The 27,005-nt window shown below is 41.4% G+C and overlaps 1 protein-coding gene across 1 annotated transcript in view; it reads left to right on the top strand.

Annotated features, from left to right (window-relative positions):
• The window catches only part of LOC137639544 (ATP-dependent DNA helicase DDX31-like), a 327,968-nt gene that overhangs the window by 202,195 nt on the left and 98,768 nt on the right, over nucleotides 1–27,005 (top strand). The window contains exon 10 of the mRNA XM_068371811.1: nucleotides 18,184–18,243. Coding sequence (XP_068227912.1) covers nucleotides 18,184–18,243 — 60 coding nt within the window. The remainder of the gene's footprint in view (nucleotides 1–18,183; nucleotides 18,244–27,005) is intronic.

Here is a 27,005-nt window from a genome sequence, read left to right as displayed (position 1 = left end):
TATGTTTGCATATATAGTTGAAATTATGTTGATATGATTGTAGTTCTCTAGTGGATATTACCAGCTTTTGATTACCTGTATTTTTAGTGAATATATTCCCCTCTCCATTTTTCCTTTTCATACACTTGAGGTTGGGATATAGCAATACATGATTGCTTATCTCCTTTTATTTTTGATAGGTTACATGTGTTATGGCTATGAGATTTCCTTATTATGCTTACTTCTTATACATGCAATGTTTGAGGAAGAGTTATAAGATTATCAAGGCTTGATATTAAATTATAAAGAAACTGTTGGATTTGTACTGCAAAAATTTAATTTTAAGAATTGTCTTGTGCACACAGTTATTTTGTTTCAATATTTTATATTTAGCTTCACTTAGCAGGGTATAAGATGAGTTACATTACAAAAGGTTTGTGAACAAAGTAGTTTTGGCAAAAGGAAAACTAAATTTTTGGGAGATGCTCTTTGGTCTCTAACAGCTTTCCTGTAAAAGGGTAGAACAGGGGCTCTCAGCCAAGATGACATGAATTACCAAAGGAATATTTTCTCCCCTGTTCTATGGCCATTGTTTCAATGTGCACAGCATAGACTCAGTGTATATAAAGGAGACTCATGAGTTCAAGCTACAGTATTGCCTGAAGATATGAAATTAATTCGTTCTGGGGTGACTTTCGTTCCGTGAAAGTTTCGTATTATGAGTCACGTTTTACATGTAAATCTCCTAATTCGTTCCAAACCCTACAAAAATACCACATTAAATTTTATAATAAAGCTATAGTGTAACCACATGAAATACTGTACAGCCAAATACATTTGAATCATTCAGTATACCTAGCCTTATTGTTAATACCTTTAAATTAATTAGTTATTAGAACATAATGCAATAGTTAAGGGAAAATAATACAATACATATAGTAAAAGACTGTACATATGCAAAATATACAGTAACATATGTACTGTACTATTATTATAGTTACCCATATTATAGAAAGGTATGTTTTGTATCATGCATAAACAACCTGTTTTCTTCAACCTGCTTATATTTTTAATGGGTAACTATTTTATTCTCGACTAGGCTGGCAAATCTCTTCGTAACATGAATTTTTTTTTTTTGTGATATGAAGCAAACAAATCTTAAAATCTCGTTTCACAGCATGGAAATTCTGTATGCAGAAGCTTTCGTATCAACAGATATTACTGTATATATAGAGTTTTTAAAGTGTATGATATGACAGTTCCTTCTTGGATTAAATCTCTTCAATGTTGGGAAGGGAACCATCAGTTCCATCACATTTATGTTTAATACTGTAAACAGAAGGGACCATTTCCTGAACTCTCAGGTCTTCTCTGAATAACCCCCCAACCTAGCCTGGCTGTGTCTATATGACGGATCATGGATAGCTGGCAAGAGACCAAATGGACCTACCTTTAAAAGCTTTTGGAATGATTTACTTAACTGTACATATAAAAAGACTATCTATCACGATAAAACATTGCCTAGCCGTGCATCTCTCTCTCACTCTCTCTCTCTCTCTCTCTCTCTATCTTGAATTATTTAAAACTGCCATTTATACAAATTCTATATTACCGATGTTCAACTCTCTTAGAATCAAATAATGGTTGCTCTCTCTCTCTCTCTCTCTCTCTCTCTCTCTCTCTCTCTCTCTCTCTCTCTCTCTCTCTCTCTCTCTCTCTCTCTCTCTCAATTTGAACTGCCATTTACAGTATATAAACCAAAATGCTATCACTCCAAAATTATATTCATGATCTCTCTCTCTCTCTCTCTCTCTCTCTCTCTCTCTCTCTCTCTCTCTCTCTCTCTCTCTCTCTCTCTCTCTCTCTCTCTCTTACTCTTATGTTTCGATATATCGTACTTCTGGCAGAAATGAAAGGCATTGGTAGAGGGCAGGTAAATGAAAACTACCAGCTACAAGAACATCAGCAAAGTTTCCAAAGACATAGAAATTATAATGCATGTGTTTATTTACTTGAAGTTCGTAAGTAGATTGTGCTTTCACAACGTCCTGTGGAATTTTATAGCTATGCCAATGTTACATAAGGTGATAGAAAGAACAAAAAGTAAGTGGAGAACAAGATAAAAGAACCAAGAAAGAAAGAAACATGAATAAGAGTACAGAGCTGAAACCTGCTAACTAAAACACTGGCAACAAGGAGAGATTGCTGGTAACTCTAACATAGGAATAGTAAACTGAGGGATCAAATACCTCGTTTAGGGTGCATTTATGTAAGAATAAAGAATAAAAATTATCATAATATTATCTTGATTTCTTTAAGAAAAGAAGCAAAAATGTGTTGCAAATCTTTGGGAGCTCATAACTCAAAAACATACTTATTCACACTTAGGTACATTTTTCTCACTTATTTTTTGTTCGATATTAGAGTGACTTGCTCCCCGCACGCTAGTTTTGGGGTGTTTGAATGTGCGTGGATGTAGTACGATAGAGAGTAAAAGATGTGAAATTGGAAGTATGTTTAGGAATAGAAGGATGGATGTATTGGCCTTGTGTGAGACGAAGATAAAAGGAAAGGGTGAAGTGATGTTTGGTGAAATGTCTGGTAGAGTGTCTGGGATTGAAAGGGGAAGAGCGAGAGAGGGTGTGGCTTTATTGCTGAGTGAATGGATGACAGGTAAAGTACTGGAATGGAAGGAGATATCATCTAGGTTAATGTGGGTAAGGGTTAGGTTGGGTAGGGAATGTTGGGCGTTTGTCAGTGCGTATGGGCCAGGTAGTGAGAAAAGTAGGTTGGCCAGGGCACCAGCCACCCGTTGAGATACTACCGCTAGAGAGTTATAGGGTCTTTTGACTGGCCAGACAGTACTACATTGGATCCTCCTCTCTGGTTACGGTTCATTTTCCCTTTGCCTACATACACACTGAATAGTCTGGCATATTCTTTACATATTCTCCTCTATCCTCATACACCTGACAACACAGATTACCAAACAATTCTTCATCACCCAAGGGGTTACTGCACTGTAATTGTTCAGTGCCACTTTCCTCTTGGTAAGGGTAGAAGAGACTCTTTAGCTATGGTAAGCAGCTCTTCTAGGAGAAGGACACTCCAAAATCAAACCACTGTTCTCTAGTCTTGGGTAGTGCCATAGCCTCTGTACCATGGCCTTTCACTGTCTTGGGTTAGAGTTCTCTTGCTTGAGGGTACACTCGAGCACACTCTCCTATCTTATTTCTCTTCCTCTTGTTTTGTTAAAGTTTTTATAGTTTATATAGGAGATATTTATTGTTATTACTCTTCTTAGAATATTTTATTTTCCTGTTTTCCTTTCTGCACTGAACTATTTTCCCTGTTGGAGCCCCTGGGCTTATAGCATACTGCTTTTCCAACTAGGGTTGTAGCTTAGTAAGTAATAATAATAATAATAAAAAGTGTAGAAGAGCGGAATGAGTTCTGGAATGAATTAACTAGGTGTGTAGAAGGACTAGGTAGAAGGAATTATGTAGTTGTCATGGGTGATTTAAATGCTAGAGTGGGCACTGGAGAGGTAGAAGGTGTCATTGGGAAGTATGGCGTACCAGGTGAAAATGAGAGTGGTGAGAGACTGGTAGATATGTGTGTTGAGCAAGAGATGGTGATAAGTAATAGCTTTTTCAAAAAGAAAGATAAAAATAAGTATACATGGGTAAGAGTGGCAAATGGAAGAGTAGTAGAAAGGGCATTAATGGATTATGTGTTGATAACTAAAAGAATGTTTGGAAGATTGAAAGACGTGCATGTGTTTAGGGGTATGGCTAACGGTATGTCTGATAATTTTTTGGTGGAAGGAAAATTAGTTGTAGCAAAAGAGTGGGGGAATAGAGTAGGTGGATGCAAAAGGGAGCTAGTGAGGGTTGAAGAGCAAATAAAACTGGGGGTAAAAAGTAAATATCAGGATAGGTTGAAAATGACATATGACGAAGTGAAAGTAAGAGAAACTAGCAATTTAGAGGAGTGGAAGTTAGTAAAAGAAAATTTTGTTGGGATTGCAAGTGATGTGTGTGGCAGGAAGGTTGTTGGAGGCAGCATGAGGAAGGGCAGTGAATGGTGGAATGAAGGAGTGAAGGTAAAAGTGGAAGAGAAAAAGAGGGCTTTTGAAGAATGGCTGCAGAGTAATAGTGTAGAGAAGTATGAAAAATATAGAGAGAAAAAGGTGGAAGTAAAGCGCAAGGTACGTGAGGCAAAGAGGGCAGCTGACCTGAGGTGGGGTCAGGGATTGGGTCATTCATATGAAGAGAATAAGAAGAAGTTTTGGAAAGAAGTGAAGAGAGTAAGGAAGGCTGGCTCAAGAATTGAAGAGACAGTGAAAGATGGAAATGGAAGGTTGTTAAAGGGAGAGGAGGCAAGGAAAAGATGGGCAGAATGTTTTGAAAGTATACTGAATGTTGAGGATAATAGGGAGGCAGATATAATTGCTGTTGCAGGTGTTGAGGTGCCAATGATGGGAGATGAGAAAGAGAGAGAGAGATTACAATAGATGAAGTGAGGAGAGCACTAGATGAAACGAGAGTAGGAAAAGCATCTGGTATGGATGGTGTGAGAGCTGAGATGTTGAAGGAAGGGGGTGTGACTGTACTTGAATGGTTGGTGAGATTGTTTAATATGTGTTTTGTGTTGTCAATGGTACCAGTAGATTGGGTTTGTGCATGTATTGTACCACTATATAAGAGTAAGGGAGATGTGCATGAGTGTTGTAATTCAAGAGGTATTAGTTTGTTAAGCATAGTTGGAAAAGTGTATGGTAGAGTAATGATTAATAGGATCAAGGATAAAACAGAGAATGCAATCTTAGAAATACTGGGTGGTTTTAGAAGAGGTAGGGGTTGTATGAATCAGATTTTTACAGTAAGGCAGATATGCGAGAAATATTTAACAAAAGGTAAGGAGGTGTATGTTGCGTTTATGGATCTGGAGAAAGCGTATGATAGAGTTGATATGGAAGCAATGTGGAATGTGATGAGGTTATATGGAGTTGGTGGAAGGTTGTTGCAAGCAGTGAAAAGTTTCTACAAAGGTAATAAAGCATGTGTTAGGATAGGAAATGAAGTGAGTGATTGGTTTCTGGTGAGAGTGGGGCTGAGACAGGGATGTGTGATGTCACTGTGGTTGTTTAACTTGTATGTTGATGGAGTGGCGAGAGAGGTGAATGCTCGAGTGCTTGGACGAGGATTAAAACTGGTAGACGAGAATGACCATGAATGGGAGGTAAATCAGTTGTTGTTTGCAGATGATACAGTACTGGTTGCAGACACAGAAGAGAAGCTTGGCCGATTAGTGACAGAATTTGGAAGAGTGCGTGAGAGAAGGAAGTTGAGAGTTAATGTAGGTAAGAGTAAGGTTATGAGATGTACGAGAAGGGAAGGTGGTGCAAGGTTGAATGTCATGTTGAATGGAGAGTTACTTGAGGAGGTGGATCAGTTTAAGTACTTGGGGTCTGTTGTTGCAGCAAATGGTGGAGTGGAAGCAGATGTACGTCAGAGAGTGAATGAAGGTTGCAAAGTGTTAGGGGCAGTTAAGGGAGTAGTATAAAATAGAGGGTTGGGCATGAATGTAAAAAGAGTTCTATATGAGAAAGTGATTGTACCAACTGTGATGTATGGATCGGAGTTGTGGGGAATGAAAGTGACGGAGTGACAGAAATTGAATGTGTTTGAGATGAAGTGTCTAAGGAGTATGGCTGGTGTATCTCGAGTAGATAGGGTTAGGAACGAAGTGGTGAGAGTGAGAACGGGTGTAAGAAATGAGTTAGTGGCTAGAGTGGATATAAATGTGTTGAGGTGGTTTGGCCATGTTGAGAGAATGGAAAATGGCTGTCTGCTAAAGAAGGTGATGAATGCAAGAGTTGATGGGAGAAGTACAAGAGGAAGGCCAAGGTTTGGGTGGATGGATGGAGTGAAGGAAGCTCTGGGTGATAGGAGGATAGATGTGAGAGAGGCAAGAGAGCGTGCTAGAAATAGGAATGAATGGCGAGCGATTGTGACGCAGTTCCGGTAGGCCCTGCTGCGGTCTCCGATGCCCTAGACGACCGCGGAGGTAGCAGCAGTAGGGGACTCAGCATTATGAAGCTTCATCTGTGGTGGATAATGTGGGAGGGTGGGCTGTGGCACCCTAGCAGTACCAGCTGAACTCGGTTGAGTCCCTTGTTAGGCTTTTTTTTTTTTTTTTTTTTTTTTTTTTTTTTTTTTTTTTTTTTTTTGATGTTGGCTACCCCCCAAAATTGGGGGAAGTGCCTTGGTATATGTATGTATGTATTAGAGGGAAAGATATCATTGAAAAGAAGAATAAAAATCCCACAATTCTGTCAGATAAAATTTTTATTTTCTTTTTATATTTTTTTTCATGATTATTTTCCGTCTAGACGAGAGAAAAAAAATAAAAATTCATTAAAAAAAACAGAAAGGAAATTCAAAATTCTGGCCGACAGAATTGTTCGGTTGATAGAGTAGTTTTTATGGCATAGGTTTCAATACAATCGGCATTATAGTAGTGGGGAAAAATGTACCTAAATTTTTATTTTAGATCATGATTTTTGCTAATAAATCCAAAAGTTTTTGATCAAATGACTTGAAATTTTTATATGATGAAGGTATTATATATGTCTAAACCATATATAGAAATGGTGTAATTTGGATCATTAGAAAAAAATGGCGGACATGGCGGACGGTCCCCTTAACTCCCTACAACTGAAGGAGTTGATTACCGACTTTGTTAATTTTGTGAATGCTCTCTGGGCAATACTTAGGCTGAAAGGCATCCCTTTTAAATCTGTATGAACTCCCCTAAGTCAAAACATTTGGTAAGATCAGAATTGGAAAGCAATGGGGATCTGCTATTAAATGTGTTAGATCTATATTACAGGTCTTTTATACTCTGTTTAGTAAGTAGCATATGTGCATGATTTGAGGAGGATCACTTCTCTCTATGAGTCTTGCTTCAGTACACTGAGTAATCTCTTCTGGAATTTTAAGAGTTAAATTTTTCTATGACTCCTTTATCGGCATTTTGCCTACAAATTAGTCTGGTTCAAAAGTTTTGGTCCGATGAAATGGTGCCATGATGTGGGGATCAACAACCAATCTCCATCCTATGAGACAAAGCTCTGTCCCCACTGGGAAATGGAGCAACATTCTTGAAAATGATGTAGATGATCCCCCACATGAGGACATTCATGGATAAGGTTCGCTTCCTCTGCATGGTTGATCATCACCCGTTTGTCATATTTTGCCTCCAGTTGCAAATGAGAATGAAGGTTTTGCAGCCTCTGTTATTCTCAAGAAAACTTTACCTTCGGTAAAGTGTGTTAACGAGCTTCATGGGCTCTCACTCAACATCAACCATTGAAGAGGGTGGAGGTAGAGCTCTCTCTCTTTCGTACCAGATTTTGTCGTGAAAACTCTGAACCCTTCTGTACCTGATTCTAGATTTCTATCATTCCAAGTTGTGAGTCTTAAGGATGTAACTGATAACCCTGACCAGCTTTTATTGTGTCCTGAGAGAGTACGAAGGTGCTATCTCAAGCGCATAAAGACCGCAAGACCTTGGCTGCAACATATCTTTTGAGTACAGGGAGAATCAAGAAGATCTCGAGGAATATGATCTCATTCAGGCTGAGAAGTAATCTCTTGAATGCTCTCTTCATCTTCGCGGAAGACTCACGAGTTAGAGCTCACAACGTGAGAGGTATCAACACTTCTCTACCATTCTGGAGGAGTTTTTCTGTGATGCAGATTTTCCAGGCAGGGGTGTGAAAATGTCAGACGACCTTCACCGCATATTACCTGCGGGATGTGACCCACATGTCCCTAGACATGTTTACTCTAGGGCCTGTTGTAGCTGCTTAGTAGGTGGTATGAATTACCTTGGCTTCTCTCACATGATCAGTAACTGCAAGTCGAAGGCTGAAGTTATATATAAGACTGTGATGAAAGCAAAGAATGACTGTCCTTTTCTTTTATTATTATTATTATTATTAATTGCTAAGCTACAACCCTAGTTGGAAAAGCAGGATCCTATAAGCCCAGGGGCCCTAACAGGGAAAATAGCCCAGTAGGGAAAGGAATCAAGGAAAAATAAGGAATTTTGACGAAGGAAAACTCTATTTCTGGGCGAGGGACCTGTGTCGCCCAGTGAAATGCTCCTCTAGCACCATTTCTAAGGCATAGTTATTGCTGAATATACCAGAGAAAAAGAGATGCATGGAATGCCAGGAATAAACCTAGATCGCTCACTCATTGAGTGTCGGTATAGAAAACTGGGGCGTGATTGAACCACGACCATAGATCCCTCACCAATTAGACCTCTCCTTCATCAACATACCCTCTCTCTACCCCTACATCTCCCCACCCCCCATCCTCATTTCCTCTTCAGCACTTGCGTTGGTCAGACGTGTTTTGTTTTGCTCGTGTGCTTTGTGTTTTTTTCGGAAGATATCCGACGTTTTAGAGATCCGTGCTTCCAAGTTGAGTATTATATTTGTCTGGTTGGGATTTCAAGGTAGCGACACTTTTTATTCTTAATCGTGTTTGGTCTTTTGTTTGTTCCCTTTCGGGGGTTCGCTGTGGCCATTGTGTCGCTTACTAGTGATCTCTTGGTTTATCGGGTTTGCATTTAGTTCCTTATACTATTTGTAACCCTGATTTATGCTTTGTACATCTATTTCATATTTTGACAGGAAGAATAAACTATTTTAAGAACAGTAACAACATTAGAATAAATATTTCCTATATAAACTATAAATAATTTAACAAAACAAGAGGAAGGGAAATTAAATACAATTGTGTGCCTGAGTGTACCCTCAAGCAAGAGAACTCTAACCCAAGACAGTGGAAGACCTTGGTACAGAGGCTATGGCACTACCCAAGACTAAAGAACAATAGTTTTATTTTGGAGTGTCCTTCTCTTAGAAGAGCTACTAACCATAGCTAAAGAGTCTTCTACCCTTAGCAAGAGGAAAGTAGCCACTGAACAATTACAGTACAGTAGTTACCCCTTGGGTGAAGAAGAATTGTTTGGTAATCTCAGTGTTGTCGCATGTATGAGGACAGAGGAGAATATGTAGAGAATATTCTGTGTATGTGTAGGCAAAGGAAAAAAACTGTAACCGGAGAGAAGGATCCAATTCAGTACTGTTTGGACAGTCAGAGGGCCCCATAACTCTCTAGTGGTAGTATCTCAACGGGCGGCTGGTGCCCTGGCCACCCTACTACCGTCAATCCTTTCAGTCTTTCCCTTATTAGGGATACAGCATGAAAACATCTCCCCAACTGGACTCAATCTCACAGTCAGATAAGCTGAGACTTCTCATAGCAATTACATGCTCAAGCAGGGTAGAGTCTTTTCCTCATGCTCCTTCTGAGGGTTGGTGTGATGTAGCCACGCAAACTCATAATCATAAATAGTCTTCAAGTGACGGCGTTAACAAACCCATTACTTGCCAGGGCTGTGAAACCTGCTGGTTCTTCTTCAGAAATTCCTGAGTTGTAAGAAACCTTTACTCTCGCTAAGATGCTTGAGTTTCGTGTTCCTGGGTTAAGTATCCAGTCACTTTGATAAGGGGACTTTCTCCCATCTAAGGATGAGTTTTTTATATCGCAGGATGATGGTTTGTGTTCATATAGGAATAAATCACAATTTTTGAAAGTAATTTATTTTTTCTCTAAATATACAAACTTGAGTCCTTTACTCAAACTTTCCTGCCATCACCAGCCACTGAGAAAGTCCCTCTTGTCAGTGAGCCAACGGAGGTGAGCCTGCATGTTGCCTCCCTGCTGTCAGTTGTTTACACCTTGTTATAATTTTAACTGCCATGTTTCAGCTCTGCTGTTATCTATTATCTTATAGTAAAGGACTCAGGTTTTTATAGTTCGTAAAAATACAAATTACTTTATAATTGTTCCCATTGCAACAAACCTTCCATCATTTATTTGGAGTAACTTTCAATGTAGCTGGAAGGTAACCATTAGACTTAAAATCCGAAGTGGCAACCCTGCCTTATCACAGCTGTAAGGTATGTAACTTTATTCTTTTGGCTCGGTAGAGATTGGACATGTCCTCTCTCTCCCTAGATTGTCATTGGACTTTTTTTTATTTTTTTTTCCTTTCAGGTGTGCGTGTTTTTTCTTCAATCGCCTTCATGCGAACCGGTCAAGGCCGCGAGGGTGCCGCGTGCAGTACCTTCATGTCAACGTTGAAGATCGACCCGCACTCTCTGTGTCCTTTGTGCAGAGGGCATTGCTGCGAGCAGGTTTCGCCCTGCGCAAAGTGTAGGGAGTGGCCTTCCTCCCAATGGGAGAAATTTTATGGCATAAGAAGAAGGTCAACCGTGATCTTTCTTCCTCGGGTGAGGAAAGCGCGGTCTTCTTCGTTCCGCACCCCCAAATCTCTTTCAAAAGCTCCCTCACGTTCACGCTCTTCCGAGGGACGATCGAGTAGGAGCACAGCCCGACTAACTCATTGGCAACCCCAGAGTACTTGGGGGGTTGTTACTTCCCCTAGAGGAGCAACTTCACCTCCAGCTGCCAGGGAGCCATTATCCTTTTCAGATGTTCTGCAGGTGTGGCCAACCTTAGGGATTGCGGGACCCCCCTTCGAAGGTATAACTTCTGCGTCTCCTTCAGCGCGGTGCTAGGAAGGACCCTTCTCCAGATCTGTCAATATCTCACGCTCTGGAACTGTGTGAAGTACATTTGTAACCTTCTGGACCTTCCACGCATGGACAAGGTTATCGCTTGCGTTCACCTCTCCAACGGCCTCCTACTGACGACGACCCCACTCGCCATCATGGGACCTTGTTGTCCTGTAACCTCCAACCCTTTGTTTCTTCCTACAGGAACCTGCCGGTTGCAGGTATTGATCTTCCGGGGACCAACGCTCCTACCACTGGCAGTGCGAAAAGACGAGCATCACCATCGCCATCGCCTCGGCCTTCTGGACACACTTCCCCTGATCACAGTTTGCGACGATCGGAAGATCTGTGGATCGTAGGTCATCTTCGATCCGAACGCTCTTCTTCTAGAGGACATTTACGCCCTAGAGTTTCGCGCTCACGAGACCGGTCTCGATGCTCTCCTTGGAATCATTCCTCTTCACGAGGAAAAGTCTCATGATCACGCTCTGCACGATCACAAACACAGTCTAGACCTAGGTCCAGATGCTTGCATTCTAGATTTCTACAATCTAGATCACAAGAACGGTGCGAGGATGACTCTCCCGTTCACAAGAGCGGCGTTCACACTCGCTAGGGAACCGTTCACGCGAATGACATTCACGTTCGCAAGGCCGACGCTCATGTTCACGAGCTAGGCAGTTACGATGTTCACGCTGTTCTCGAACAAGAGCTAGGTGCTCCCATTCACGAACAGCTCATTCACGATCGAGAACCTCGCGTTCACGATCTAGGTCTAGACGTTCCTTGTCTAGAGGTAGACGTAAGCATTCTCAAAATTCAAGAGCAGATGTGTCGGAACTGCAAACAAGTGCGGTACCAACACCTTCGCCTCTGCCTCCAGTTTCTACCAGCTTCAGTGGCAGGTCGATACCCTTTCCAGAGGGTTTGAAGAATCCTCCTAATAGATTCAAAGATGTTCCTATTAGTTCGGTTGCCTTCTCCACCATCGAAGGCGTGTTCCTCTGCTACAGAGACTCCTCCTCTGCATCGACTAAGGCGCCTTCTAGAGATCCGCATAGGGGACGTTCTCCTCCTAGACCTTCAAGGGAAGCCATGACTAATCTAGAGGTTCTGAGCTTTCTGCATGGGTGAGTACTTTTCTTTCCACCATGCAGAAGTCTCTGGGTGTGGTTCCTCCACCACCACAACCTCTAACTGCTGCAGTCAAAGCAACCCTTAGGATTCCTGAGGATTCCGTTGAGTTTGTCCGTTGGAAGTCTAGATCCTAGAAGGAGATCAACGTTAGAAAAGGCTTGCAGATCACCTCCATCCTAATCGCATCCCGAAGGTCTTCGATCTTCCGAATCTTACATGGCCAACCTACCCTTTTCCCCGGTGAAGGCAAGGGAAACTATGTCCAAGAGGCAGAAGAGAAGGATGAGAGGCGTAACTCCACCTCACACTGACATCATCCTTCCTAGGACGAATAGGGACATAGGCTTGCCCTGAGAGATAACTATCCATCCCTTCAATCCTCCAAAAATTGAGGTAGTTCCTCCGAACCAGTGAACAATTTCCTTATTTCCTCCAGAGGAAGAGCCTTCAACTTCTGCTGCCAAATCTTCGTTGGGGACCTCAAAAACCTCACAAGCTCCCCTCCTAAGACCGCGGAGTGACGTCCCGTGCGTAGGGAGTCGAAAGACACCAAGACGAAACCCAAGAACGCTGCGGCAAGGGAAGCTCGTATGGCTGAGGCACAGAGAAGGTCCCCTGTGGCTGGTCCCTCAAGCATCATTGTTGACGACCCTGACCTACCCCAGACTGGACGTAAGCCTGGAGGTGGATGACCCCTCGGATTCTGATGATGAGAATCCTCCAAATGTGGCTAGTCCGAAATACCACTCGGAGCAAGAGAGTCATGAGTCAGAGCACACGTTTTGGCAGGTCCTTGCGTGTATGAGGGCCATTAATAGGCTTTCTACTCCTGGTTCCACCACCCAGGAGGGTAAGGACATGGTTCTAGATGAAATATTGGAGACCCAGAAGTCTTCCAGGTCCAGTGCTGCTTTACCCTGGTCTAAAGGCTTTACAGCCACCAAAAAGAAAGCTATCGCTCAGATAGCCAGAACTTCCAGTTCCTTGAGGGCAGGTTCCTCCTCCCGGTCTCTTCCACTTCCTTTTGTCTTACAAAGGGAGTATTAGGAGTTCGAAGGGAAACCTCATTGGGTCTTTCGACTCAAATCCTCGCCTCTCTGAGGGCCTCCTTCTCAGTAGTTGAGCTTCTTAACATAGAGAGAGATGCAAAGTACACCATGCAGACTGCTTTTTGGCTGGATCTATGGCTAGGATCCTTGGGTTTCTTGTTCCACTCCCACAATATCTCGAAGGAGTCGGCTAGGAATACTTGGAGTGTTTCCTGTTGTCGGGTACCCGAACTCATGAGTTCCTGTTGCACCACGTTGTCAACTTGTGGGCGAATGCTATACTCAAGAGAAGGGATACCGTCATCGGGAATTTCCACAAACAAGTGCCGAAGATGGAAGTATCCCGGTTGAGGAACTTCACCCTTGAGGGTTCTTCTCTCTTTGTCCCACAGGAGATAGAGAGGGCTGCTAAGTGATGGAGGAAATCGTCAAACGATTCTCTCCTCCATGGGGTCATGTCATCAAGGCCATATGGTTGACCTTCCCAGTGATCTCATACTCAGCAAGTACGTTCCTCTTCTCATCCTTCAGCTTCTAGGTCTTCAGGACCTACAAAGGTGTCTAAGTGGCCCTTTACATCCAAAGGCCAGAAAGGGACCAAGTATTTCAGAGGAAAGAAAAGTGGCTGAGGTGGTCACTCCCACTAGGAATGGCATTTCTCTTCATCTACTACCTGTGGAAGGATACTTACAGCGCCTCTGGCAGAGGTGGCAGCTTCACGGGGCAGAACCCTGGACAGTAGAAGTGATTGCTTCAAGGTATCGCATCCCGTTCATTCAATCTCTCCTTCCTCTGACTCGGGATCCAGTGTATCTAAGCTTCTATGCGAAGGGTTCTGCAAAGGAGCTGGCCCTCAAGGCTGAAGTCCAGACCATGCGGCAGAAGGGTGCTCTCCAAGAGGTTAGTGACGGATCCCCAGGTTTCTACAGTCAAATTTTTCTGGTGAAAAAGGCGACTGGAGGCTGGAGACCAGTTATCGATCTCTCTTCTCTGAACAAGTTTGTGCAACAGACTCAGTTCAGAATTGAGATGGCAGACGGTCATTCAAGTGGTTCGTCTAAGGGATTTCATGTGCATATTGTATCTGAAGGACGCATACTTCCAGATCCCATTCCATCCGTCGTCAAGCAAGTATCTAAGGCTCATACACGAGGAAAAGATATACCAGTTTAAGGTTCTATGCTTCGCTCTCGCGACAGCTCCTCAGGTATTCACTAGTGTTAGCCTTAGTGTCCTCTTGGGCTCACAGGAACAGCACCCATCTCCTCAGATATCTGGATGACTAGCTGAACCCGGCAGACTCGGAAATGACCCTTCGTCACCAAGACATGCTTCTCGAGTTTTGTCATGATCTGGGGATCCTGATAAATCACGAGAAGTCATTACTGCAACCTTGCCAAAGGCTGGTATACCTCGGTATGATAATAGACACCATCCAAGAGAAAGTCTTCCCATCAGACAAAAGAGTACACAGACCGAGAGAAGTGGCTGCACCCTGTCTTAGAAAAGAAGTCCTTCTGGCTTCTCATTGGTTGAGTCTGCTAGGTCATCTAACCTCTCTCATCCATCTAGTTCCAAACATCCGCCTCAGAATAAGATCCCTGCAATGGCAGCTGAAGTCCGTGTGGAACCAACACTCTGATCCACCGGACACTCGGGAGTCTATAACTCAGGACCAGGTGATGGATTTGAATTGGTGAATAACAGACAAAAACCTTCGACAGGGCTAGAATATTCTTGTCCCTCCTCCAGATTTGATGCTCTTCACAGATGCATCAAAAGAAGGGTAGGGGGCTCACCTGCTGCACCATACAATCTGTGGCCCTTGGTCAGAGTCAGAAAGGTACCAGCACTTGAATCTTTTAGAGATGAGGCAGCCTATCTAGCTCTTCATCAGTTCCAACAGTTGCTGGCAGGTCACTTTGTGGTGTTGATGAGTGACAACACCACAGTAGTGGCTTGCTTAAACAAGCGGGGCAGTACCTTTTCACAGCATCTATGCCATCTTGCAGTAAAGATCCTCAGATGGTCAGAAGAACATTCAATGTCTCTATCAGCTCGCTTCATTCCTGGTAAATGGAATGTGCTTCCGGACAATCTGAGCAAAGCGACTCAGTAGGCGCCGAATAGTCTTTGAAACGTCAGATATGCAACAAATACCTGACTTTGTGGGGTTCCTCGACTGTAGATCTGTTAGCAACATTTCTGAACAGCAAGCTTCCGCTGTACTGTTCTCCAGTCCCGGACCCTCAGGCTCTATGGCAGGATGCATTTCATCAATGGTGGGATAACATCGATGTGTACGCCTTTCCCCCGTTTTGTCTGATGAGAACACTGCTCAACAAGACCAGAGTCTCCAGAGATCTAATGATGACCCTTGAAGCTCTGCTAAGGCATCACACTGAGTGATTTCCGGACCTTCAACTACTAGTAGATCTACCTCCACAACCAGATCTACTTGAATAACCACACACGAGCATCTTTCACAGAACCATGCAGTCGCTTCCACTTCACGTCTGGAGACTATCGAACGTCTCCTCTCTCAGAAGGGCTTTTCACGACAAGTTGCAGAGAGAATATCCAGTTACTTGCGTAAGTCCTCAGTCTCGGTCTACCAGGCTAAATGGAGAGTCTTCTGTGGTTGGTGTCATGGAAGAAGTATCTCTCCACTCGATGCCACTGTATTTCAATTATAGTGGAGTTCCTTGTATACCCTTGGGAGGAAAAGCTTCTTTCTGTCTCGGCGGTGAAAGGCTATCGCTTAGCCTGAAGCCTTGCCATTAAGCTGAAAGGAGGTGACATTTCCTCTTCATTGGAGCTTTCTTTACTCGTATGGAGTTATGAGATCACTTGCCTTCAGTCAGAGATGAGGCCTTCTCCTTGGAATGTGGTTTGCTTCTTGAGATCCTTAAAAGGACCTCCCTACGAATCATTACACTATGTAACTGACCGAAACCTCACTTTGAAGACGGCGTTCCTGCTCGCTTTAGCCTCAGCAAAGAAAGTCAGTGAACTCCATGGCCTCTCATATGACATCGGCCATTCAAGGATATGGCAAAAAGTGACACTCAGCTTCGCCCCTAAGTTCATTCTAAGACTCAAAATTGGGGGTACTGTACCATAAATTCTGGCTGTTTCAGATTACGAGTCTTCATTCTGTAACCAATGACCCAGATCAGTTGTTACTATGCCCAGTGAGGCGTTTGAGATACTATCTTAAACGCACTGCAGCAACACGGCCCCGACTAACACCTCTATTTGTTAGTTCAGAGAGAGATAAGAGGAGGATCACTAAGAACACGGTCTCCTGAATCCGCCAAGTGATCGAAAGAGTCTTGGCTCCTGATCCTCCTCCGGCTCGCCGACCTAGAGCCCATAATGTCAGGGGAACTAGCACTTCCTTGGCATTCAAACGCAACTTCTCCATTTTGCAAGTACAGTGAACCCTCGTTTATCGCGGTAGATAGGTTCCAGACGCGGCCACGATAGGTGAAAATCCGCGAAGTAGTGACACCATATTTACCTATTTATTCAACATGTATATTCAGACTTTTAAAACCTTCCCTTGTACGTAGTACTGTTAACAAACTACCCTTTAATGTACAGAACACTTAATGCATGTACTACAGTACCCTAAACTAAAACAGGCACAAATATTAAAGGCGATTTTATATCATGCGTTTCCTAAACACGCTAAAAAGCACGATAAAAAATGGCAACCAATGTTTTGTTTACATTTATCTCTGATCATAATGAAGAAACAAACTGGAGGTAGAGCTTTGCTTATTACCCAGACATATTTCCCATATTTTTCCCTTAGAACTACATCACATCTTCCTACTTTAGATATATATATATATATATATATATATATATATATATATATATATATATATATATATATATATATATATATGTATATGTATATGTATATATATATATATATATATATATATATATATATATATATATATATATATGTGTGTGTGTATATATATATATGTGTGTATATATATATATATATATATATATATATATATATATATATATATATATATATATATATATATATATATTTATATGTATACACATATACATACCTACATATATACATACATACATATATACATAAATACATGCATACATATATATATATATATATATATATATATATATATATATATATTACTGTATATATATGGGTTATGGAAAAAATCCGCGATGGTCGAACCGCGAAGTAGCGAGGGTTCACTGTACTACAAGCGGGCATGTGGAAGAGGCAAACTACTTTCACAGCCTATTACTTAAAAGACTTGACCCACAGGAGACTCAATCTGTTCACTATCGGTCCTGTGGTGGGTGCTCAACAAGTGGTTTAAGAATACCTCAGTGTCCTTGATAATAGTCTTAGTATATTTTAGCGAGGTGTTAAAGATTTCCCTAGACCACAGTCATATACTGTAATAGGTAAAACCGGGTCAATATCCATGCCAGACTTAGGACTTCCATCCACCTTATAGAGTGAGTTATTCAAATAAATAACGGAAGGTTTGTTAGTATGGGAACAAATGACAAATTCGGAGATAATTTATTTTTTTCCCTAACTAATACAAACCTGGAGTTATATAAATTGCCCACAAATAGTTGTCCCCCAATAGTCCTGCCTGCAATCAAAAGTGATGTACCTCACAGCTGTGAGAATATATATAGAGGTGGCTGGGTACCCCCTAGCCACCCCAGCCTACCCGCTCAAGCGGTTAGGCAGGGTTGCCACCTCTATCTTCAAGTCTAATGACTACCTTCCAGCTTTGCTGAAAGATAATCCACATAAATAACTCCAGGTTTGTATTAGTTTGGGAAAAATAAAAAGTATCTCCGAATTTGTTGTATTTATGATGTTAGTTATTTCAAATTTGGATTTAGTTTTTTCCTCAGTTAATTGCCATAGTTAGCTAATTTTAAATAAAAATTTTTACTAATACTTTAATTTTAGCTTCCCTTATAGAACTTTCAGGATTGTGTAGAATACAGTAATCAAAATAATGTTTCACCAAAGGTATTGCATTTGTGAAGATTTTGGTGTAATTTGTAAGGTCTTGTGCAGGTAATACTGCAAAATTATTTAGGGGCACAAAAGCATTTCTCATGGATATGTCTTCTAAAGGTTTAAAAAAGGATGGTGTAATCACTTCTGAAGACTAATTTAACAAATGTATTTACTGTCATTTCAATGACCGAACAAAGATGGCTGTAGTTTTTATATCATGCTTTTTAAAATTTTAAATGCTCATTAATTTTATATTTTTAAAGCAGTGAAGACTGAAGAGTATGATTTTATATATTTTTTCTTTTCAGGACAGATCATCAGTATTCAAAACTTTTAAGGAGGCATCAGCTGGTGTTTTGATGTGCACAGTTAGTATTATTATAATTTATTTGTAGAAGTAAACTGAAAATAAGCATAGATCCGATACGATTAAGAAGAAAGAATACTTTTTTCTGCTTTTGAAAATAATTATTTTAGTGAAAAAGCGCTCTCTCTCTCTCTCTCTCTCTCTCTCTCTCTCTCTCTCTCTCTCTCTCTCTCTCTCTCTCTCTCTCTCTCTCTCTCTCTCTCTCTCTCTCTCTCTCTCTCTTTTGGCTAGCCTGTACTAGAATGCTGTCTATTGGCTGTAAGATCAGTGTCTGCTAGCATGTGTAAATTAATCTCCTCTATATAATAAAGAGTAAGTGTCTGGCTATATATATGAATATATATTTGTTCCATCGCCTAATAAAAACTATTTCACTCTATGCTATAGATATATTTTTTCGGCAAAGCTGAAACTAGCCTAAAAACTTTTAGTGAGATATACCAGTTAAATAATGTCACTTTTTCTTTTGGCTCTCTCCTGTTAACCTGTTACATAAACTGATTGTTTACTGTAATTCTTTTTACTTTTTCAGGGAGTGGTCATCCTCCCAGTGTTACCGGTTTGGTAGACGATAGAATCAAGGACGTCCCGACTTATTCCAGCATCTTGTTCCCTCCTCATTGTCTCTGCTAGTTTGGTGTCCTTCGGAGGACAAACAAGTAAGAACGATGACCAAGTGACCCTTGGACAACCTTCAGGTGTGGACACCGTCACTTCACCTAGCGAAGCAACTGTGCCCACAAATGAGACTCCCTATTGCCACTTGCAGCAAATCTTGCCTTCATTTGGGGCTTTTGGGTCTTCCCAATAAGGAATGGTTTCCAGGGTGCTACAGATAGAGGCACAGTGGGAGCATACACCTGCCTCCCCAGGGCTTGACCACAGTCATCCCCTCTGAGACTTGGGGGTAGGTGAACCACTAGAGGTTCTCATGCCTTTAGCTGCAGCAGTCTGCATCTACTCATCACCCTTCATTCCTGCAGCTCCGGTATAAGAACAAGAGCAGTTGCCAACTAGTACTCCTTGAAGTTACCAGTCAAGGAATCCTCTCGAGATGAACCCAGCAGCTGACTTAGCTTGCTGATTACGCAACGTGCCCTCAGACTGAGCTTGCTCTGCACGGTGAGGTTCTGCAGTGTATAAAACATTGAGCTTCTCCGCCTGTTGTAGAGCCCTTCTCTCGTCCACGAGCAAAGCCCTACCCACCTGTGGAGTATCCCCATCGTGAGGTATAACCCTTTGGAGTTATTGCAGCACATGGGGATGCCCGCTGACTGGTTGCAGTCACTGCCTTTTTCATCGTGAGTCGTGAGCAATATCCCTTGTGGTTACTGCCGCAAGATGGTGATGCTTGCCGACTGTTTGCAGTTGCTGCCTCTCACCATAGTGCTCATAGGGCACACCAAAGGTCATGGAGTTTTGTGAGGCCAGACCCTTCGAGACTTCCGCCTCATGCTTTACTCTCCTTACGGAGAATAGCCTGTTTTTCCTGCTGTGCAGCAGCGCACAGGAAAAATTTCATTTCAGCCTTGCTAATGCCTCCTAATGCAGGAGCTTACTAGGATACTCATGAACCCCCATTGAGAGCGTTGACGAGTGTTCAAGTTTCGTTTCTTGCATGAACAAACAGACCTTATTCATGCGCGAGGTGTGCTGACGAGCTCATCTCGATGACGAGTGTTTGCACGAACCCTGAGCATTTGCGAGCTCATCTAAGCTATTCACGAGAGAGCCCACCCAAACTCTAAGCTTTAGCAAGGTGCGTGGTCAAGCTCCTCTTGCTGACAAGGTCTGCAGAACTACAGTTTCTTGCCAGCACCCCATAGTGAGGTTCTGGCTAAAGGTACTACGGTTGTGCAAGTGTGCTCGCCTTTATGACCACCTGTGTCAATACAAAGAAGCCTGTATGACAGAACTCTCTGTGATTATTGCCACAAATGGGGATACCTACCAACTGCTTGCGGCCACTGCTTCCTACCATTGTGCCCCCTGGGCACATTTCAGGAAACATGTACACTGCTGGGTTATTGATGCAGATCGCCACTCCCTTCGGGATAAATAGCTCTTTGGAGCACTTTCTTGATGATGCTTGAAAGGAAACAGGCAATCATTTGCGGTTATTATCTTGCACTTCTCCATACAGAATAGAGAGCTCTTTGGAGTATTCAAATGGTGTTGGCCTCCAGACTTTTGTGGTTGCAAAAAAAGGGAAAAGGGTTCTACACATTTTGCAAGTCATTCTTTGTAGAGTTCACGTCACATGTCCAGTGATGTCATATGTCTGGCAGAAGGCATGCTAGCAAACCAAATGATTTCCTTTCGGTTAGTTACCAAGTAATCAATTATTCCTATCATTGAAAAACCGATTAATGATATCAATGGTTGTGGTGGGCAATGTGGTAACGTCCTGATTGGTGTTCAAGTCCCACTCAAACTCTTTAGTTCCTTTGGTCGCTGCAACCTCACCATCCATGTGAGCTAAGGATGATGGGTTGAGGGGAGCCAATAGGTCTGTTTGCTGAGTCATCAGCAGCCATTGCCTGGCCCTCCTTGGGTGCTGATCATATGTATAAATGGTCAGTCTCTAGGGCATTGCCTGCTTGATAGGATGATGTCACTATCTCTTGCCTCTGCCATTCATGAGCAGCCTTTAAATCTTTAAGTGTTTCCGTGGTCTGTATCCGTTGTTATGAGAATAGTACTATTTACTATAAATTTTAAAAAAGAAGTCTGATGGAATAATGTTTCTGACTGAAGGCGAGTGGCAAATCAAGTGATATCCTTTCAGTTTGTTACTAAGTAATATTAGTATTCCCATAATCGAAACCCAGAGTAACGATACAAAGCAATGTGGTAGCATGACCTTGAGATCAGCTGATGCCTACCAAAAGTAAAACAAAAGTATTTGTTGATTATTGAAATGCCCCTGAAATTGAAAGATAGAATACAAACATGCTTTAATAAACCACAATTAAACACAACAATGTCTAATGAAATATAAAGTCTTAATAATGAACTAAAAGTTAGATACGGTATGAAGCTTTTAAATGAACTACTGTACATGTACGTGCGGGCGCTCAAACATGCAGAGAGAAAAAAGGAGAGAGAACGTATTCGTATGATAGCTAATATTAATGGCTATAAACATACTGTATGAAAACAAACATATTGGTACTAATGTAATATTCATCATGAAGATGTTTTGAAAAGATTAAGACATTATATACGGTAAACAATACGCATTCTATCGATCAGCTGATCACAACCAGAGGTAATCAAAAAAAGTTGTTGATTGTTAAAATGTTTCAGTAATTGAAAATTGGTTCCAAAATTGAAAAATAGAATACATAAAAGCTTTAATAGAGTATAAGATATCCTATGAAACAAGAAAATGAAATAATGTTATACAGTAAGAATATATTGATAGAATATGACTTATGAGGCATTAAGTTACTGAATGTTCGTCTAATGCACGCGGCACTGTGACATAAATGTTGAAGGCTAAAAGTTAATAGAGTATCTATAGGACGCTAGGAACTTGTTTGTGTTTGTAAATTCAGCGAGATAGCTGGCGTGGAGATACTACCGCTAGAGAGTCATTGGGTCCTTTGACTGGCCAGACAGTAATACATTGGATCGTTCTCTCTGATTACGGCTCATTTTCCGTTTGCCTACACATACACCGAATAGTCTGGCTTATTCTTTACATGTTCTCCTCTGTCCTAATACACCTGACAACACTGAGATTAACAAATAATTCTTCTTCGCTCTGGGGGTTAACTACTGCATTGTAATTGGTCAGTACTGTATCTACTTTCCTATTGGTATGGGTAGAAGAGACTCTTAAGCTATAGTAAGTAGCTCTTCTGGGAGAAGGACACTTCAAAATCAAACCATTGTTCTCTAGTCTTGTGCAGTGCCATAGCCTCTGTACCATGGTCTTCTACTGTCTTGGAGTAGAGTTCTCTTGCTTGAGGATACACTCGGGCACATTATTCTATATTAGTTCTCTATCTCTTGTTTTTTGAAGTTTTAATAGTTTATGCATGAAAGATTTATTTAATGTTTTAAAGTATTTTTTAATTGTTAATTACTACTTTTGTAGTTTATTTATTTCCTTATTTCCTTTCCTCACTGGGCTATTTTCCAAGTTGGAGCCCTTGGGCTTATAGCTTTTTGCTTTTCCAACTATGGTTGTAGCTTAGCAAGTAATAATAATAATAATAATAGGATTGCCAAATTATGATGCATGGTTTTAATCTATGAAAACTTCTCTTTTTAAGTTCGACATACGTCCAGATCAATTTATGTCCTGTCTCTCAGTCCTTATCTCGGTTGTAAGTCGACGACTACCTTTATTCACAATGCTGTGGCTTACAAACAATTAATTCCCTTCGAGCAGTGGTGATGCACTTTGTCGAACACAGTAGCCCGCAAGTGACTGCACAAGCCACCCTGCAGATACTCACACACAGAAACTTGTTCATGATGCTTAAGCTTGTGTATGAGCACTTACCCTTGGTTAGGAAAGTTGCGATTTGACACACCCACTTGCGATCGACCGAGCTACTACTGCCGACAAAGGCTGTTTTCTCCGCCAGTGGCATGCGGTACCGATCAGAGGGTTTTCCTGCAGCAAGATCGGGGGAAACATATTCCATCTAAGAGGTAATGTTTTCTGTCTGTGTGAATTGCTCCGTAGCCGGCTTTAAGCATACAACTGTCTGCCTGACAAATGTGATGAAAAATATGTCTTAATCTTGTATTTGGAAAGTAGTTGCTTGCAACTGATCATTTGCTTCATAGCAATTAGCTTGGTAGGTTCGCTGAAATACCATTATCCGCTAGAGGTAACTGGTTACTTCAGTGTTTACCGGTCTGTGAACGGATATACGCGGCCAACTCCCATCCTAGCGAGGGTAGTTGAAGGACAAGGTTTCGTCATCCCCTTACAGAGACAGTTGCTTGCAACCAATTGCATAATGGGAGTTAACTTTTCACTTGAGAGTCAAATGGTCTTTGTTTCTCTCACTTGAACCATCGTATCCTTTTGGGTTTTCAACAGATACAATCCCTGGTTTGAGCTGGCTGCTCTTCTGAGTAATTGGCCTGAAAACTCTGTGAACTTTCGGAGAGTACTTGTGCGCCTGTCCCAGTTTTCGATGGAGTTGGATGGGAAGACTAATTTTCACCTGAAAGAATTGCTTGCATAACCTGTCTCCCAATTTCCCCAGGTCACAATACGAGCTATAGCATGCAGGGATCATATTCAACAGCACCACCTGTGCTAAGGGAAAGTAGAAGTCGGAATCGTTCCATCTACAAAGGGCATCCCTCTTACCATTCTTGCTAGAGGAGGATGCCTCAGAATTAGGGGACAAGGGAAAGACCACCGTAGAGTCTGATAAAAAATCAAACTGTCCTAACCCTCCATACGAGGTGACACGCATACTGCTTTTTCTCTCCTTCCGTTGACTCGACATTCTGCAATTTTGACCAGTGGTTATCCCTGGAGGTTTTCCGCTAAGCATGTTTACCTAGAGTCATCCTTTGAGGAATGTGCCAGTAAGGGGTGCAAGGCTTCGGTCTATGCACATCCCCTCACCTGGGGTCAATGCTAATGTATCCCTCCTCCTCATCCCTTATATAAGTGGTTGATTCTAGCAAAACTAGTTTAGATATTTCTCCAACACTGAGTCAACTTTTTCGGTTTTGCAACTTTTTCGGTTTTGCCTCGTTTGAGATGAAACTGCTAGAACTGATATATTTAGAAAGGCAAAATAAACTCTTAAAGAGGCAAAGTTGCTCGCTCCAATCAGGAAATAAAGACTCAGGGAGGCGGCATGTCCCTTACTCAAAGTGAGATTTCTGTCGGAAGCACTAACGGCTGCTCCTACTTGGGCACCTGAAATTCTTAGTTTTTCTGGCCCCCAGCGAGTCTCAGCTTTCTCCTCTAGTGGTAGCTGAAAACGTTTTGGTATTACTATGTATGCTGCGGTCTTACGAGTCCAATACGATCAGAGCGAAAGAGAGTTGGAGTTGGGAGGTAAAGAATGCGAACCTCATCAGGGGAGTTGACCTTGTCTCTTCTTCACATTTGAGATGAAACTGCTAGAACTGATATATTTAGAAAGGCAAAATAAACTCTTAAAGAGGCAAAGTTGCTCGCTCCAATCAGGAAATAAAGACTCAGGGAGGCGGCATGTCCCTTACTCAAAGTGAGATTTCTGTCGGAAGCACTAACGGCTGCTCCTACTTGGGCACCTGAAATTCTTAGTTTTTCTGGCCCCCAGCGAGTCTCAGCTTTCTCCTCTAGTGGTAGCTGAAAACGTTTTGGTATTACTATGTATTCTGCGGTCTTACGAGTCCAATACGATCAGAGCGAAAGAGAGTTGGAGTTGGGAGGTAAAGAATGCGAACCTCATCAGGGGAGTTGACCTTGTCTCTTCTTCACATTTGATGCTCTTAGGAGATTATTATTATTATTATTATTATTATTATTATTATTATTATCCAAGCTACAACCCTAATTGGAAAAGCAAGATGCTATAAGCCCAGGGGCTCCAATAGGGAAAAATAGCCCAGTGAGGAAAGGAAATTAGGAAATAAATAACTGAAGAGAACAAATTAACAATAAATCATTCTAAAAAAGTAATGTCAAAAGAGATATGTCATATATAAACTATTAACAACATCAAAAACAAATATGTCATATATAAACTATAAAAAGACTCATTTCTGCCTGGTCAACAAAAAAGCATTTGCTCCAACTTTGAACTTTTGAAGTTCTACTGATTTAACAACCCGATTAGGAAGATCATTCCACAACTTGGTAACAGCTGGAATAAAACTTCTAGAGTACTGCGTAGTATTAAGTCTTATGATGGAGAAGGCCTGGCTATTAGAATTAACTGCCTGTCTAGTATTACGAACAGGATAGAATTGTCCAGGGAGATCTGAATGTAAAGGATGGTCAGAGTTATGAAAAATCTTAGGCAACATGCATAATGAACTAATTGAACGACGGTGCCAGAGATTAATATCTAGATCAGGAATAAGAAATTTAATAGACCGTAAGTTTCTGTCCAACAAATTAAGATGAGAATCAGCAGCTGAAGACCAGACAGGAGAACAATACTCAAAACAAGGTAGAATAAAAGAATTAAAACACTACTTCAGAATAGATTGATCACCGAATATCTTAAAAGACTTTCTCAATAAGCCAATTTTTTGTGCAATTGAAGAAGACACAGACCTTATATGTTTCTCAAAAGTAAATTTGCTGTCGAGAATCACACCTAAAATTTTGAAAGAGTCATACAAATTTAAAGAAACTTTATCAATACTGAGATCCGGAAGTTGAGGAGCCACTGCCCTTGACCTACTTACAATCATACTTTGAGTTTTGTTAGGATTCAACTTCATACCCCATAATTTGCACCATGCACTAATTTTAGCTAAATCTCTATTAAGGGATTCACCAACCCCAGATCTACATTCAGGGGATGGAATTGATGCAAAGAGAGTAGCATCATCTGCATATGCAACAAGCTTATTTTCTAGGCCAAACCACATGTCATGTGTATATAGTATGAAAAGTAATGGGCCAAGAACACTACCCTGTGGAACACCGGATATCACATTCCTATACTCACTATGGTGCCCATCAACAACAACTCTTTGAGATCTACTACTTAAAAAATCAATAATAATGCTAAGAAACGACCCACCCACTCCCAACTGTTACAGTTTGAAAACAAGGGCCTCATGATTAACATGGTCAAAGGCAGCACTAAAATCAAGGCCAATCATACGAACTTCCCGACCACAATCAAGGGATTTCTGTACTGCATTGGAGATTGTAAGAAGGGCATCACATGCTCCAAGGCCTTTACGAAAACCAAATTGCAAACTAGGGAATAGATGATTACCTTCAGCAAACCTATTAAGACGTTTTGCCAGAAGACGTTCAAAAACTTTAGATAATATGGGAGTTATGGAAATTGGGCAGTAATCAGTGGGACTTGAACTACCACAAACACATTTACATACAAGTGCTAAAAGCTCCTCTTCTTGCTAACTTGCGCAAAATAACAGATAACTTTGGAGCTAAGAAATTTGCTGTCTTTATAAAAAACAAAGGAAAAATACCATTTGGGTCTACACCTCCATAAGCATCAAGGTCCATCAACAGAGCTTTAATCTTAGAGATCGAAAAGCTAAACTAGTTAGTTTAGCCTTAGGAAAACAGGAATGAGGAAGTTCAAGTTTTTCATTACTGTACTCTGTTTACTGTCAAAAACATCAGCCAAAAGGGTTGCCTTTTCCTTTGGACAGTGAGTGACTGAGCCATCTGGTTTAAGTAAAGGAGGAACTATTGCATCTACACCAAAGAGTGCAGATTTAAGGGTAGACCACCATTTATGTTCCTGAGTTGTACCAGAGAGTGTTTCTTTTATGTTAAATTGTACTCCTTTTCAGTTGAGGCATAAACTCTCTGAGCAAAAGCTCAAAGCTGAGTATAGTTGTTCCAGGTCAAATCTGATCTGTTACCCTTCCAAAGGTGATAGGCCTCCTGCTTCTCCAAATAAGTTGGAGGGGATGGAAAAGTAACGGGCAGGCCATCAGGACGACATGGCTATCTCTCCGAAAAATAGATTTTTCCTATGTCAAAATCCGTTTTTTTGGGCTCGAGCCATGTCCTGATAGAAGCGTACCAGAGAATTATCATTCTTAGTTGTGGCCAAAAGAGTTTTAACTTTG

Source organism: Palaemon carinicauda, chromosome 4, assembly GCF_036898095.1.
Source record: "Palaemon carinicauda isolate YSFRI2023 chromosome 4, ASM3689809v2, whole genome shotgun sequence".
Classification (NCBI taxonomy): domain Eukaryota; kingdom Metazoa; phylum Arthropoda; class Malacostraca; order Decapoda; family Palaemonidae; genus Palaemon; species Palaemon carinicauda.
Note: the sequence above shows the minus strand (reverse complement) of the source record. Positions and strands in the feature narration are given on the sequence as shown.